Raw genomic sequence first — 15,474 nt, forward strand, 5'->3', positions numbered from 1 at the left:
ATTAAGCCATAGCCTGCCACTCCCACATACAAGTCACATTCAGTTCAGCACAGTCTTATGGTGAATCACAAGAACTTTTACAAGCAAATCTGAAGGCAGTGCCCTCAAAACTTGCAGTTTCTATTGCTCCTCAGAAATGTAATTTTGACAACTGTACTTGAGGATGGTTGATAGCAATGCAAAGCAAAACCTGTAGGTCAGTCTAACTTCTTATGCACCAAGAATTCCTTCAGATTGATGTAGTGCAATACTAGAAAATGTCCTTTAAATCCTAATTATTATGGTACATGCTAGAGTTAAGTTCACTTGTTTATCTTTGTAATGCTAACAAAACCATTTTGTGATTGCAGGAGTTCTAAGCTACTTAAAGGAGACATTTACTCACACACCAAGTTATGACATGAGCCCAGCTATGCTGAATGTACTAGTAAAAATGATGCTTGCACAAGCTCGAGAGTGTGTTTTTGAGCAGATTGGTCTTTCTGGAATACGCAATGAGTTTTTCACACTAGTGAAAATGACACAGGAAGTTGCCAAGGTAAAATATGGGACTTTAAATCTAGTCTTTAACTGCTTGCAATGCTGTGTTATTACCGACAGCTTTTGGTAATATTTATTATTATTTAATATTTTATAATATATACTATTATTATATGTGTGCTATTATCTATAATATTATTTAAAATTTATTGAATTTAAATGTTAACCACCATTACTGGAAACCAAAAGCAACATGGGGTAGTTCACAAACTACAGTTAAAAGCACAACCCTTCAGAAGATTAAAATGTGAACAAAATTTAAATATTATTCTAGAGTTGTTACAATTTATTTAATTCATAGTTCATGGAGATTAGCAGAAATAGGCAGTGAATTTGCTAAAGGTTTTTAGCAAGCTATTTATGTTGGTCTTTCAAACATAGAGATTTCATCCACAGAACTACATACAAAGGTCATGGGGTGTTTGTGTGGTTCCCTGTTAAGTATTGAACACAACCTGTCTTGTTTCCCAGCTGCTGAAGGGTTTGCAAACCAAAAAAGCTTAATCCAAAAGGATAGCTAAATTGTAACTGAGACAAACAGAGTCAAATTGGTACCTGCAGAGCTGTCTTGGGACTTGCCAGAAAATGAGACAGGCTTGCCCCAGAAGATAGTGTTAATACTTGATTGAAGTATGTACCAAAAAATAAGAATGCCATGAAGATATTCCTATGCTTTCTTGGTTATTTCAGAGTAGCAGATAGAAAAGTGGTTCCATACAAGAAAAAAGCAAAGCCTTTCATACCAGCCCTGTAAAGCCACTATGACAGATCTGTGGGATTGATCAGCTGCAGGGGAAAGATTTTTGATTCTGTCAATTGGAGTAGTTTGATCCACTAAAGCAGCATTCACTGCTCAAAAAACTATCTTATTTCCTCTGTATAAAGGATAATATCCCAGTTTTAATTAGACCACACAAACTTAAGACTATGTATGACCACACAGTTTCAAAGTGTAGCACAAACCTACGGTTTGTATATGGTTCACTCTTTTTTTCAACTGAGTTAATGAGATATATTTGTAAATTAAGACCTGTTTATTATATGGTGTTTTTATTTAACTATGAAGCTATATAGGTTGACTGACTTAGACCATCTGTTCTTGTAGAAAATTGATTTACCCTTCTTGTGAGGGAAAAATCAGAGAAGACATTTGAAATTTTTTCCCAAACTTAATTCCAACCCATCCTAAGCATGTTTTTCCCTTCTTTGATGTGATTGTATATGAAATATCTTAAGCCCGAATATGAAACCCCTTACTTGAGTTTCTAATACCTCATGTTAATTTCTAATACTTCAATTATTTGCTTTATTTTAGGTGGGAGAGGTTTACATGCTGGTTAACACTGCAATGAATCAGGAACCAGTGAAAGAGAATATTCCCTATTCCTGGTCTAAGCTGGCACAAATAAAGTCAGACCATTACAAAGCTCTGGCACATTACTTCACTGCCACCATTCTGTGTGACCATGAATGTAAGAATCATACTTCTTTATATGTTTGTATAAAAAAAATAATACACCAACAGTTATAATTTGGTCTGTGAATAAGTCTTGGAGCCAGGAACTTTGATGCTTTAATATATATTAAATTTTAATTGTTTTTCCCACTCAAATATGAGGCCATGCTCTTTTTGTCTTTTGAGAAAAATGTGACAATTCACTAAAATAACTTTCACAGAAACAAAAGAAAAGTTATATATCTATTATATACTACTAAATAGTTCAGATTTTATAAATATGTTTTGTCGTGTAAGTATTACTTGCATATTGTAGATGATGATAAAACCAAAAACTTGAAATTCTCATTTATATATTTATATACACGTATGTAAGTATTTTATTGCATTGGGAGAGAATGTAGTAATAAGCACACAGTATCCTAAAGGAACAGGGGACCAAGAAATGTGTATGGTTAATGTTTTTATCCATCATTACAGTGCAGCCTGGTGATGATGAAGATCAGCAGGAGAAAGCCTTGTCCCAGCTCTATGACTATGTGCCTGAAGGGCTGATGGTTCTTGCTGTTTTAAAGGACAAAGTTCAGAGAAAACAATTAGGTAACTGCCACTTCCACACAGCTACTAGCTACAATTTGAAAACTCCCTGGCATTTATTGTCTGGATGACAAGCAGTGCTTTTTAATGTTTTCAGGGAAAGCACATTTACGCAAAGCCATTGTTTACCACGAAGAAGCTCTCAGAGTCTGTGGGCTCTGCAAAAAGCTTCGCAACATCGAGGTTCTTCAGGAGGTTCTGACAGCTGCACATAAACGTTCACTCCTCAAATATGCTCAGCAAGAGACAGAAGATGACTTCCTAAGTCTAATTCAGGCTCCAGATATACTCTGTAAGTGTACACAACCAGAAATAAAGGATATCTCACCATAGGCAAATATGCTTTCATGGAGATAGGCCTTTAATTTCTATATATCAATACATATATAATATGCTTCCATACAGAACATAAATAATGTAGAATATATACTGCACATTTGTAGAGCTGCTGTTGTAGTTGAGATGGTCACAATACAAAGCAACACACTCCATTTTCAGAAGGCTTCAAACTGTTTTTATTATAGCATGTATGCTTTTTATACATTCTTACAAAACTCATACTTTTACACTTTTCTCATTGGTCACGAGAGACAAAGTATTCATTGGAATAGACAGTTGTAGGTTTCTCTAATTTATCCTTCTTTCTTTTTTGGTTTCTATGTCAACGACCTTGGTAGGAAATCCTTTCATGGGTAAACATGGATCCCTTTAACAAACTTCTCTCTGGCTCACAGAAGTCGCTGTAAAACCTCTTCCACAAGTTCCCATTCCTTATGTGTTTCCTCAGTCACAGATTAATATATTTTGATCAGTATATTATTTTGTTAGAACTCTTTTACAGTATTTCTGTCTCTACCAACACTGTTTTTTGGGGTAGATAACAATGGTGGCTAGTTAGAATCCAGCTTTTTTTGGTGACTATCTTGTGAACTAGAAAAAAATGGTGAAACTTAAAAAGTTAAATTTGTATGGGGGAAAACTACAGTAATTGTTTCTTGAGCCCAGCTCTTGTACTAGTCTGGGCTGTTAACTCAATTTGATGGCTATTTTTTTTTCTACCTTAGTCCAGCTCTTTCCTCATTGGATGCAGTAGGAAACTGTGACTGCTGGTTTTAAAAACTTCTCAAAGGAAAATAAAATAAAAAGGGGAATAGCATAATTTTGTTCTAAGGGATTTTTTTAAGTTTTCCATATTGATACTGTGAATTCTGAAGATATTTTTAAGGCAGTTCTGATATCTAACAAGGTTCCACAAAGATGAATTTTTCCACAGCCCAGAAAGAATTTAGGACAAATTCCTTTCTAGCTTGGAATGCAAGAAAAATAAATTTTGATGCTTTTTAACTAATACTTAAAAATATTTATAAGTCTTTTAACTAATACTTAAAAGAAAATTAATTTTGTTTTATCTTTATTTCAGCTAAAACAGAACATAAAATAGAAACAATTGCTCCTCAGTTTTCCAAGGTGAAAGTTAAAGACTTCTTTCATAAGCTGGTATGTAACATACTGATGCTGACTAACCTTTGCCTTTTGGATAGCAACTATAAATTCACTCTTAAGTGAGAGAAGGGACACAAGTATTTTAGCCTGAAAAAATGTTCCTGTAGTAATTGAGTTTTTTTCAGAAGCTATTGGAGAAATCACTCCTAGCTTTAGAGGTGTAAGTCAACTTGAGAGAAGCAAACAATAGAAGTGCCATTTCTATATGGCTTGCACAACATTCAGTCTTGAAAACCTTCACAAAAGTCCCATGAAGTCTCAACAGATAATTGCACACAACTTAAGGGGAGGGAGAAATACCTAGTGTGTGGAGACAGGCATGCAGAACGTGTGACTTCTATGTGACACAGACAGTTTTTCAGCTGGCTCTGTATGAGTCTGTGAGCAGAAGGAATTGGGAGTTATGGTTAGGATCAGAATATGCAGTGTTTCATGAATCAGCTTATCTCCTCTGAAATGGAGTAATATAGGACATTACAGCCTATGCAGCCAGAAGATTCTGCACACCTTAAGACAGATCCTGGAACAATTTAGCAGTTGCCTTTATCCCACTCTGTTTGAAGTATCAACTGAACAGTCAAGAAATCCCTTTGCATTTCCAGGGAATTAGCTGGGACTTAACCTGAGTAAAATCTACAATAGATGAGCTTAAAGCATTATGACTTACAAAACCAGAAATGCTCACTTACAAGTGACAGTAAACCATAATATGCCTGCTGTTGTGTTCCCTCCAGGGCCCACTGACAGTGTTCTCAGCCAAGCAGAGATGGACAGCTCCACGTACCATTTGCCTGCATCATGAAGCAGGAGAGCTTGGATTCAGTCTGAAAGGAGGTTCACCAGTACAGGTTTATTGTCTTGATCCAGTTTGTTCTGCAGCAGTAAGTATATTGGTGTGATATGAACAATTTCTCTGCACACTCTAGCATTAAAATGTACCTTTAGCTAGTTCATACTCGTGGACGGAGTATTTCTTGAGTTCTATACATTAGGATAGAAAATTCATATAATCTGAATACATTTTAAGTGCTATATGTGCTGCAGGTTATTCAAGTACCCATATCCCAAACATCACAGGAAACTAGAGTTTATTTCTTTCTCTGTTCATTCTTAATAGTTAAAAAGTCACAAATAATAAAAGCAAATGTTACTTCCTGTCTTATTCAGGAAGTTAGAAGGGATAAATACTTTAAAAGGTAGCAACAAGAATAAGGATCGGGAAGGGAATGCAAGGTGTAGTGTTTGCCTAAGAAGGGCAAGAATATTTTATTGGCTTGTAATGTTGTCCTTTCAGGGCAAGTTCAAAAGGATAAAGCAGCATGCAGTGAAAAGCAGTTTACTCATAGAAAAGGCAGAACTAACCACAGAAATACAAATAAAAATAATGAAGAAAAATAATTAAACACTGCAGAAAATGTCTTCTGGGGACAATAGCATAGCAAAACCCAGGGTTCATTTACTTAAGGAGAAAAGTGAAAAGAACATAAAGCCAGCCAACATTTGAGTATAGCAGAATCACATCAATGGTAACTCCAGAGGTAGTTTGTGTACTTGAGAAAGTTGCACATATGTGGCTAGAGAATGGGTTTGTAGTATGTAAGAGTGAAATGCCTTTGGGGCAGATATTCTGTCATGACAAAAACATTTTACATGTCTTTATAATTCTGGATAATAACCTGTGCCAATTTTTTTGACAGTCAGCAGGCCTAAAAGAAGGTGACTACATTGTTTCAGTTGATGGCACAGATTGCAAGTGGCTTGGTGTCAGTGAAGTGCTGGAAAAATTGAAAAGTGTGGGAAAGCAGCCCATGGAGATTGAGGTTATCAGTTGCCAGGACACAACAGCATCTTTGGTATGTAAAGAGACAAATATGTTTGGCAGATTTGATATGCTAGAGTTTTTTCACTTGCCTGCCTTCAATTCCTGATTAATGTTTAATTTCATGTAGTCAGATATCCCACTCAGCCTGTGAATATATAAAGCCTTCAGATGTGTGTTCAGGTTTAAACCATCTGTTTAAATATTGTGACTGAGCAAACCAAAGCAGTCTGTCTGCATAAGAATGGTTGGTTGGGTGGTGGGCTTTTTTGTAGTGAAGCTACTTAGATTAATTGTATGAAAAATTGGAAGACCTAGTTTATTTCCCCTAACTTGTCCCAGAGGATGAAGGCATTACCCTCTTCAGCAGTGGACAAACCACAGTGAAACAATAATGGGATGAAATAGAACATCCAAGACCACATGTTGATTTTCTGTGCACTGTTATTCTAAATGATCTGTGACTTTAATACAAAAGTCAGATCATGGATTATTGTATGGTTTTTGTTTTTTTTTTTGGGGGGGAACTTCTGTCTAGTTAGTTACGAAACTACTACAGAAGCTTTAGACTAAGGGAAAGTCATCACAGGATTAAAAAATATTAAGCTCTAAATAACTTACTAGTTGTGTGAAAGAGCTTGGATCTCGGCTAAATCCACTGCTTCATACATTTAACATTCCCTGGCAAGCTTAGACACTCAAGTAGTGTTGCCTAAGCAGCTATTAAGGTGCCCCTGCTGCTGTTACGTTTTCTTGTTTTGTTAAAATTGGTTTTCCTTATTGAAAATAAGGAATTGTGCATCTGCCATTCCAAGTTGCAACTGGAAAGAAAAGGCTAGAATATAATCAAATTGTTTCAGGGCAAATCTAAGAAGAGACAGAGAAGGCTGTGCCTTTCAGGTATCCCAGGAGAAAGTCACACAGAAGCTCCTATAGTTGTGATCATTATAAAACCTGTCCAAAGACAGTAGAAATACTCCCTTCACATCTGTGCAGGAATTACACACTGTAGGGAAGTTAGTGTGTACATTAAATAGTTGTGCTAAAAGCCAGTAAATGTTTAACGACCAAAGAAAAAAAATGACAAGTTCCTTTATGCTTTGCAGAATAGACCTTTGAGCCTACATGTGCAAAATCCCAGAGTCACAGGACTCTGAAGGGCCTGGTGCTCAGTGATGTCATCAGCACAGAAAGCTTGCTGCAGTCTGCCCTGGAAAACTGCTTGCACAGTAACCTTTTGTTATTGTCAACATTTTGACCATTTTGGATGACTGATTCTTACAATGCTTCTCTTTTTCCTACAGCATAGCAAGAGTGCAACTTACTCTATGGGAATGCAGAAGACTTACTCCTTAATCTGTTTAGCCATGGACGAGGATAAAATTGATCAGACCAAGAAAGCCCCACTAAAACTTCCTTTTCTAAGTTGGGGAACTAAAAACAGACAGAAAGCTGCAAGTACACTCTGCCTTCCTTCAGCTGTGGCTGGAAGTTCTCAGGTTAAGAAGAAGCTTTCTCCCTTCACACTTTTCAATACAGAAAGTTCATTGTACTGAATCTTTCAGAAGTATCTGTTAATGTGACTTTTGTTTAAAATGTAGATAAAAATATTGATCAATTTTGTCTTCACATACATATGTATAAACTCAGACAAATACTGGTGACTTCATTTGCTGTGCATTGAGCACTTATGGTAAGAAGATGGCAGAAACTGTAAAACTGAAGTATTTGAAGGCTAGAATGAAGTCGTTTGGGAGGTATGCAATAACAAGATGTAGATTATAGAATTGCTTACATGAGGACTGAACTCCTTTGGGATTTCAAAATACAGTTATGACTGATTTTTCATAAAAATATTCATAACTATGCTAGATGGGAGTTATTTATTATAAACTTGATGCTGAATACAAAAGAATAGGGGACACATTAAAGAACGATTTTGTTCTTAAAGTTTAGAGTCAATAAATCACTTAACACTACTTTGAAGAATTACCTTAACAAACCACAGGTGAGAAGGAATAATAATATTCAGAGAAACAAGTCTTGTGAAAAGTAACACTGTCATAGAGTTGTGTTTTTATGCAGAGGTGCTTCCTCACAATACACAATGTAGCCTACCGAACAGGTAATTTAATTCTGGAAAAGAATTACAAGGCTTAAAATCTAAAAGGTCTTTTAAACTCCAAAAGGCTTTTACTCTCTTCTTTTCTGATTTAGGTAACATTTTAAATGCCTGCTGATTCAATTGGTAAAAACAGGCTTTATTCCAAATGTTATTTAACCTACTTACCTTAAGACTTGTATCTCACTTGTCTTGATAAAATGGATAGCTGTGTAATGTAACAAATCTCAAAATGGATATACTATATTGATTTGAGGGCATATAAATTGCAGTGATGCTTTAAAATATAATGAAGTGCTTGTGCTAAGTGGCACATTTATTTACTGACATATCAAGCAAAAAGAAATCCTTCTGCCCTTGGAAAAATTAATGAGCAGACTGTATCTATAGTAAGGAGGAGGGAAAAATAACAGGTGAGCATTTCTGTGAGATTCTTCTGTTTCCTTAAATTAATTGAAAATTGCTAACACTGTAGTGTTAGTTAACTTTGCCATCTACAGAGTAGATAGATACGTAAAATTTACACGAAAATCTGTATCTTGGTGTAAACTTTTAAGTTGTCATGTATTTTTAATTTCTTACATAGTAGGTGTAAATATTTTGATGACCATTATTTAAGAATAAAAATCAGATGCTGACATTTAGTAGTAGCTTTTTAATTCTGCTGCAGTTTGGATGATAAAGCATAATTTATAGGTTTTTCCCATTTACTGTTGCCATACCTCTTGTGTGTTTCTCTAATGTTGCTTACAGAGATCTAAGAAACTTTTCTTAAAAGTTCCTGTATTGTGCAATATCAACTAAGAGTTTAAAACCAACTTCCTTACAAAGAGTGTAAAGATATTTCTAGTTTCCCTGTAAAGGTTACATAAAAAAAGAAGTTGTAAATTCCTTCTGATTTGCCTATCCTTAGCAATTACTCTTTAGGGGTATTGGGAGTAGTGCTTCTATTACACACACAAGCAGCAGCAGCCAGACCCAGATCTGCACAGCCCTGCCTCACAGTGTTCCATACAGATGAGATTTACTTCGTTTGTGTGCTGAAATTGCTGTCCAAGTAACCAAACCTTTAGCAAAGTCACAGCAATCACCCTTCCAGTTCTTCATTTCTCTTAAACCATTATGGCAGTCTTCCTGGAAATACTTTCCCTCTTAGCTCCTGAAAAATTGTCTTTCCCTTCCCATCATCTCACTCACTTGTCCTTGAGGAAAGCTTGGCTTTTTAAATTTCAAACACACCCCTCAATTCAAGTAAAAATGTGGACCTCTCAGGTGCCATGCAAACACTCTTAGTTTTCTGTCACCTAACCAAAGACTCATACTACACATAGTAGTAGCCAACAGCTAACTTAAGGTACACACTCCTTTCAGTGCTAGTTATGTTCTTGCTCGGGCCACGGATATTTTGTACCAAGTGTCTACGCACAAGGATGTATAGGATGCTGTAAAGCCCCAAAAAGAAAAGTTAGCAATGGATTCGTAGTACAGCCTGTAACTTCATTAATATTAATTTTTCATACTTCAGCTGAACTCTGTTTCATGCACTGAGCAGATGGCCATTTGCCATAGGGAAAAGGTGTTTGTCTTGCAACATAACAGCCACGTGCCTTTAGATGTGAAATCCAGTCTTCACAGCAAAGTGACAAAATCTTAGAGGGAATAAAATCCAAGCAACCACACATATAAAGAGGCTTAAAGTACTCCCTAGTTGCCTGGAAAAAAATAGAATCTTTTCCTGTACTTTTGGAAATTCTGATGTTTATTAGTCACTAAATGAAATAATTATGTCTAAGTCACAGACAATTTTTCATCCCAAGTATAAAATCAATATAAATAGCAGGTCCACTTGCTGTCCATGCTAACCAGTGTAAGAGAGGACTTTCAGAGGTACCAAGGCTGCCACAATAGGGAGTGGAAAATCTTACTCAGCTATCTTCCTGCTGTGGTCTAAACTCCCAAACGGTATGAGAAATGCTTTTCACACACCTCCTCAAGGAAAAAGGCAATTTTACCCTTAAAAAATAGGATAAAAATATTATTTAAAATAAAACGCAAGATGTCAGGAAAACCAATCCTCTTAACAAACAAATTTTCAAAATATTAATACTGGAAGAGTAGTATGAATTAGGAATTTTGTTCAAAACTTCCCATATTATTTTCTTTGTAGTGTATATTATAGTATGATTGATAGTATAATTAACATATTAGACATTATAATTAATCTATCAAAATACTTTGCAATTTATTATTAGTATGCCAACCTATATTCAGAAGGACAACATGATTTAATCAATATTTTGGATATCAGACACGTGGGAATAAATTTGTTAACAGCCCGTGAACTGGAGGGGTAACCAGAGAAATAAGTTAGTGTGAAGTCACATGTATTTTCCAGTAGGACTTTTCCAAAGGAACTCCAAAAAGTTATAAATCAAAGGTGTTACTCTAAAGCAATATATCCTAACTTTTTAAATACATGTAACCTATTTCTAGTTACTGAGAAGCTACTATGCACATATTCATATGGTGTTTTTGTTTCTGGAAGACCAAAGTAAGCAAGCAGATTGCTCTTCCATATTGAAACACAGATGTTGAAAAAGACATCTCTCTTGGTTTTTCTTTGTTCTTTCCAAGGCAATTTGCACAGCTTAATCTATATGAACAGAACAGATGTTAAAAAAGAAGCATCAGAGTCCAGTTGCTGCTAGCCATGATTACAGAAATCAGCATAATATGTGATTATTAAAACCAAACGTTTATCATTCAGAAGAAAAAACCCAATATTTGATTTTGCAAAATACCACTGCTCATGCATGTCAGGTGTCGGAATCTGAGGTATTGATGATTCCCAGATTGTGGAAAGTCTCTTTCAGCCCCGCTGCCAAAGCAGAAGCCATAATTGGTCTGTGCTGTTTCAAGGTTGTTTATTCTGTTTATCTCTCACATGTTCTGCTGCCCTGCCCAGCTCTGTCCTGCAGGGCAGCGTGTGGGGCTCTGCCCTCAGTGGGATGTGACAAACATTAAATACCAGAAACTCCCTGGGCTGGATTTACAAGAACGTGCCAATATCTGTCACCTACGTTGGACAGTGTGTCCCCAGCCTGAGCCAACAGAAAAATGCCAACACCACAGTGAGACATGGAGGGCATGGAGAAGGAGAAAAAGGACAAGGCACACCCAATTTCCTCCTTCTTGCCCCCTTTGGACCCCTAATCTAGAATCCTAAAATTTTACTTTTGCACCCGTGCCACAATTAATTATTACTTCTATCAAACACTCAGAGCTTGTAATTCATGCTGTAAGATTGAAAACTCTTTTCCATGGACAGAGATCACAGCCAGTGTCTCTGGGGGCTCTGTCCAGGGGGGTTCCTGACCCCTGCCAGGGTCCCAGACCTGCCAGGGCAGCCAGAGGGATGCCCTGGACTCTCACAATCAAAACACAGCACATCGAGCTCTTAGGCCACATGTTCTAGCCAAGACTGTTACAAATTTTGGTAAAGGTCAGCCCTTTGCTGGATTCCCAGAGGAGCAGATCTCTTCTCTGCTGGATCCCCAGAGGAAGACCAGGCCCACCACTCCATCACCAGACCTTCAGAGAAAACCCCACCCTTCTACAGAATCACTGCTCCAGCAGCATTTCATCTGCCACTGCAGGAGGAGCAGCCACCATTAAAATGGACTATCACCAACACCCTGACTCCTCAGGGTGTCAGGTTTCTGACTCCATCACTAGTTTTGTTTGTACTAATTACATTTTTAAAAATTTTTATTTAGTTTTTTCCTAGTAAAGAACTGTTATTCCCATTGCCATATCTTTGCCTTGAGATCTTTTAATTTTGAAATTGTGGTAATTCAGAGGGGGGTGGGTTTACCTTTTCCATTTCACAGGAGGCTTTTGCCTTTCTTCACAGACTGCTGTCTTTTCAAACCAAGACAATACTTACATTTACATTTTGCAGAGTTTGTTGCCCTGTATCTCAGGAACAAGCTCATCCGAAACTCTTACAGGTCAGATGCAACTGTGTGTGTCAAAACATTGTTCAGGGGCTTCTTTCACCTCAGTGCAAGCCTTTGTTGAAGGAAGGAAAGAAGGAAGGCCAGGTGGGACAGCCGGGCTCCTCTGGAAGCACGTGGCACTCACTTCCCTCTGAAGTCAGCTCATTGGCACGGGCCTTGCATGTAGAAATGGATCTGGTCTCCTGAAACAGAGTTCTCCCTTTTCATTAATTCTTCTAAAGAAAGGAAATGAAGAACATCCAATGGTTTTTGTTTTTCTTTGAGAAATCTCAAAGTTATTCAAGATTTGGCAGGTCTGTTACTTCAGATGAAAATCTTTAAACGTAGTAACAGTTATTACTGCTAAATAAAACTTACTATTGCAAAAATAAAACCCCGAACCATGTCCATAATGGTATACATAGCTTTATGACGTATTTCAGACATACATATCATATGACATATGACATGCTCAATTTAGATAGCAAATTCAGAGTAATTCTTTTTATAAATACCCATTTCTAGTTTGGGATTTGGCAATTACTATAAACAAACTTTATAAATTCATTCACTGTGCAAAATGTTTTGTAGATTACCAGTATAACTACATGAAATGTACAGAGTAATAGAGCAGTATCAAATAAGTTGAATACAAAAGAAATAATTTTTGTGCAGTAACTGTGTTGAGGAACACAATTTACTTTGTATTTTAGTTCTGAAAACATTTTTAGGTTAATTTATACTTTTATGTACTTTGACTTATGCCAGATATTTTTTTCAGGCAGATTGAATCATGAAAAGTATTGAAGTTTTCTTACAAAATGTTCTTTAGTTGGCCCTCTAGCACTCAACAGTTGTAGAGCAGAACAGTTCATGCAACTCCATTTCCCTTTGACGTCAGAAAATATTTGACTCAAACCTGAAGTAGTTTATAAATGGAACTTGGTTGTTGTTTTTCTTTAACAGTAATACACAGAAAATTTCCAATCTTCATCTGTCTGTAAAAACAATGGCAATGTATTTAAGAGGATTTTTTTAAACAATCTAAATCTACCAAGGGCAAAAGGATTCCAGCCTATTAATTGGCAGGGCTTATTGAGAGGGCGCTAAAGGAGGTTTAAGGGGGGAAGGGATGCAGCTAAGACTCTCCAGAAACAGCCCAAGGGAGGTGAGCCAGGGTCAGCCCAGCCCAAGTGCATGTGCACTGATGCATGCAGCATGGGGAACAAACATCAGGAGCTGCACTCTCCCTCCAGGAACATGATGGCATGAGCAGCAGAACTGGAGTGCTGCAAGGGACGGGTACCAGCTCTTCAGAAGACACAGGTGGAGGAGAAGAGGTGGAGGGGTGCCTCTGGATATTAGGGAGGCTCTCACCACCATGGAACGTGAGATTACTCAGGATAATGTCATGTCCCATGAGTGAGAATCATGGGGAAGGCTGACATCCTGGTGGGAGTCTGCTAAAGACCACCCAGGCAGGATTGAGAGGTGGAGCTGTTACTCTGTGAGCAGCTGGGAGATGTTTCAAGAAGTGAAGGGCCTGGAACAGAAGCCCTGTGAAGAAAGGCTGAGGGAGCTGGCGTTGTTTAGCCTGGAAAAAAGGAGACTTTTATCACTCTGGATGACTTCCTGAAAGGAGGCTGTGCTCAGGTGGGGGTTGGTCTTTTCTCCCAGGCATTTAGTGACAGGACAAGAGGATGCAGCTTTAAGTTGTGCCAGGGGAGGTTTAGGCTAGAGATTAGGAAACAATTCTTCACAGGAAGAGTGATTGGGCCCTGGAATGGACTGCCCAGGGCGGCGGTGGGGTCTCTGTCCTTGGAGCTGTTTAAGGTGGCTGGATGTGGTGCTCAGTGCCGTGGTTTAGTTGATGAGGAGGTGTTAGGTCATAGGTTGGACTTCATCATCACAAAGCTCTTTTCCAACCTAATTAAATCTGTGATTCTGTGAACTGAGAGATCGTGACTCAGTGCAATGGTCAGCATGATAACCTGAGGTGCTGCTTTGGCTGGGGTTCCCTGGGAGGTCTCTTTGTAGTTCAGAATTGTAATTACCAAGCAGTTTGATGATCCATGGCAAGAATTTGAGGAAGCCAGTTTTTCTGGTATTAAAACTATTCCTTTACAGTCAGAGTTCAGCACTGTTTTCTCTTTTAACATGAGCTTGGACATATAGTTTGTCTCATCAGGGAGTCCTTCAACTTCATGCAAGGGGGACAACTAACACAGAAAAATCTTTTATAAAACACAGAACAATCTTTTCCAAAAAGCATTTTACTGAAAAGGTATTTTAGTCAAACGTCTTGTACAAATTCTGTGAAAACAATCCAGGGTTTTGGACTTAGAACTGTGAATAGTAAGTCTCTGATAACAGAATTTGCCCTCCAGTTCATCATTAGCCACCTTTTCCTTCCATTCACTGCAAGTGTAATTCATCTTTAAATTATGCACACGCTGTTGAAAAAAAGAATTAAGATTACAACAAGTTCATTCATTCTGAACCTGTATTTGATAATGATTTTTAGTCATGAGGTTTTAGAAAGAACAGAAACAACCTTTGTACTGAAGGCATTTACCATCTCCTACTGTAACTGCCCTATATGAGGAGCTGTGTATTGCAGAATATATTTACTATATTTAACTCTCCTACTGCCCTGTATGAGGAGCTGTGTATTTCAGAACTACACTTACTCATTGTAGAACTTCCTATTAGTATAAGGAGTTGCTCATGCCAGCACATTTGAAGGAGACAATGTTCTTATCACCAGTGCTCCTTTGCCACGTTCCTGTCAACATTAATCTGGACTTAGGGGAAGGTGCTTTGTGTCTGAAATCAGGATACCATGGGTTGATTTAAGTCTTGCTGCTTACATGGCTTTTCTGTTTAGAGTGTTCATTCTGCTTTGTTAGACTCTAGATTTCTCCAGTAGGAGACCCTTGAAAATTCATGGAGCATTGCTGGTTTTTTAAATGCAGCCACTTAAGAAACTGCTTGTTTTGTCAGTCCTAAAGATTAACTGTTTTCCCCCCAAATCTTTTAATTATCAGGGCACTGAGAAAAGCCTCTGTGAGCTTGTCTGGGGCTTGGGCATCACAGGATCCAGCAGACACTTCCCATGGGAGCTTTCCCTTCTGAGGGGCATTGTTCATCTCAAATCGGAGCCAGGGTGCTCATCATTCTCATGAGGAATAATTTCAAACGATTTCCACAAGACACATCATGATCAACACCTTGGCAGATCAGTTCTGTGAGTGCTGTCACTGCAACCTACCCATGGATAAAGGCCGCTCTCATGGCTAAGGCAGTGGAAATCAGATTTTTATGGCATCTGGCTCCAGGTAAAAGACTATCTGTTGGGAACTGAACTGGTTCACAGATAAATCTTTCCTTTTCAGCTTGCACTTTCTGCTCCAGGTAACCATCAGTACCCAATGTATTT

General features: G+C 37.7%; 1 protein-coding gene and 1 pseudogene across 1 annotated transcript in view; one reads left to right on the forward strand and one right to left on the reverse strand.

Annotated features, from left to right (window-relative positions):
* RHPN2 (rhophilin Rho GTPase binding protein 2) overlaps nt 1–8,677 on the forward strand; it is a 30,456-nt gene extending 21,779 nt beyond the window's left edge. The window contains exons 8-15 of the mRNA XM_031505871.3: nt 351–538; nt 1,856–2,012; nt 2,477–2,596; nt 2,691–2,885; nt 4,014–4,090; nt 4,831–4,977; nt 5,794–5,949; nt 7,220–8,677. Coding sequence (XP_031361731.3) covers nt 351–538; nt 1,856–2,012; nt 2,477–2,596; nt 2,691–2,885; nt 4,014–4,090; nt 4,831–4,977; nt 5,794–5,949; nt 7,220–7,471 — 1,292 coding nt within the window. The 3' untranslated portion in view covers nt 7,472–8,677. The remainder of the gene's footprint in view (nt 1–350; nt 539–1,855; nt 2,013–2,476; nt 2,597–2,690; nt 2,886–4,013; nt 4,091–4,830; nt 4,978–5,793; nt 5,950–7,219) is intronic.
* Nucleotides 8,678–13,820: 5,143 nt separating this feature from the next.
* Nucleotides 13,821–14,506, reverse strand: LOC146766376 (E3 ubiquitin-protein ligase RNF182-like; annotated as a pseudogene).
* Nucleotides 14,507–15,474: the final 968 nt, after the last annotated feature.

Source organism: Lonchura striata, chromosome 11 (assembly GCF_050655825.1).
Source record: "Lonchura striata isolate lonStrDom1 chromosome 11, ASM5065582v1, whole genome shotgun sequence".
In the NCBI taxonomy this organism is placed as follows: domain Eukaryota; kingdom Metazoa; phylum Chordata; class Aves; order Passeriformes; family Estrildidae; genus Lonchura; species Lonchura striata.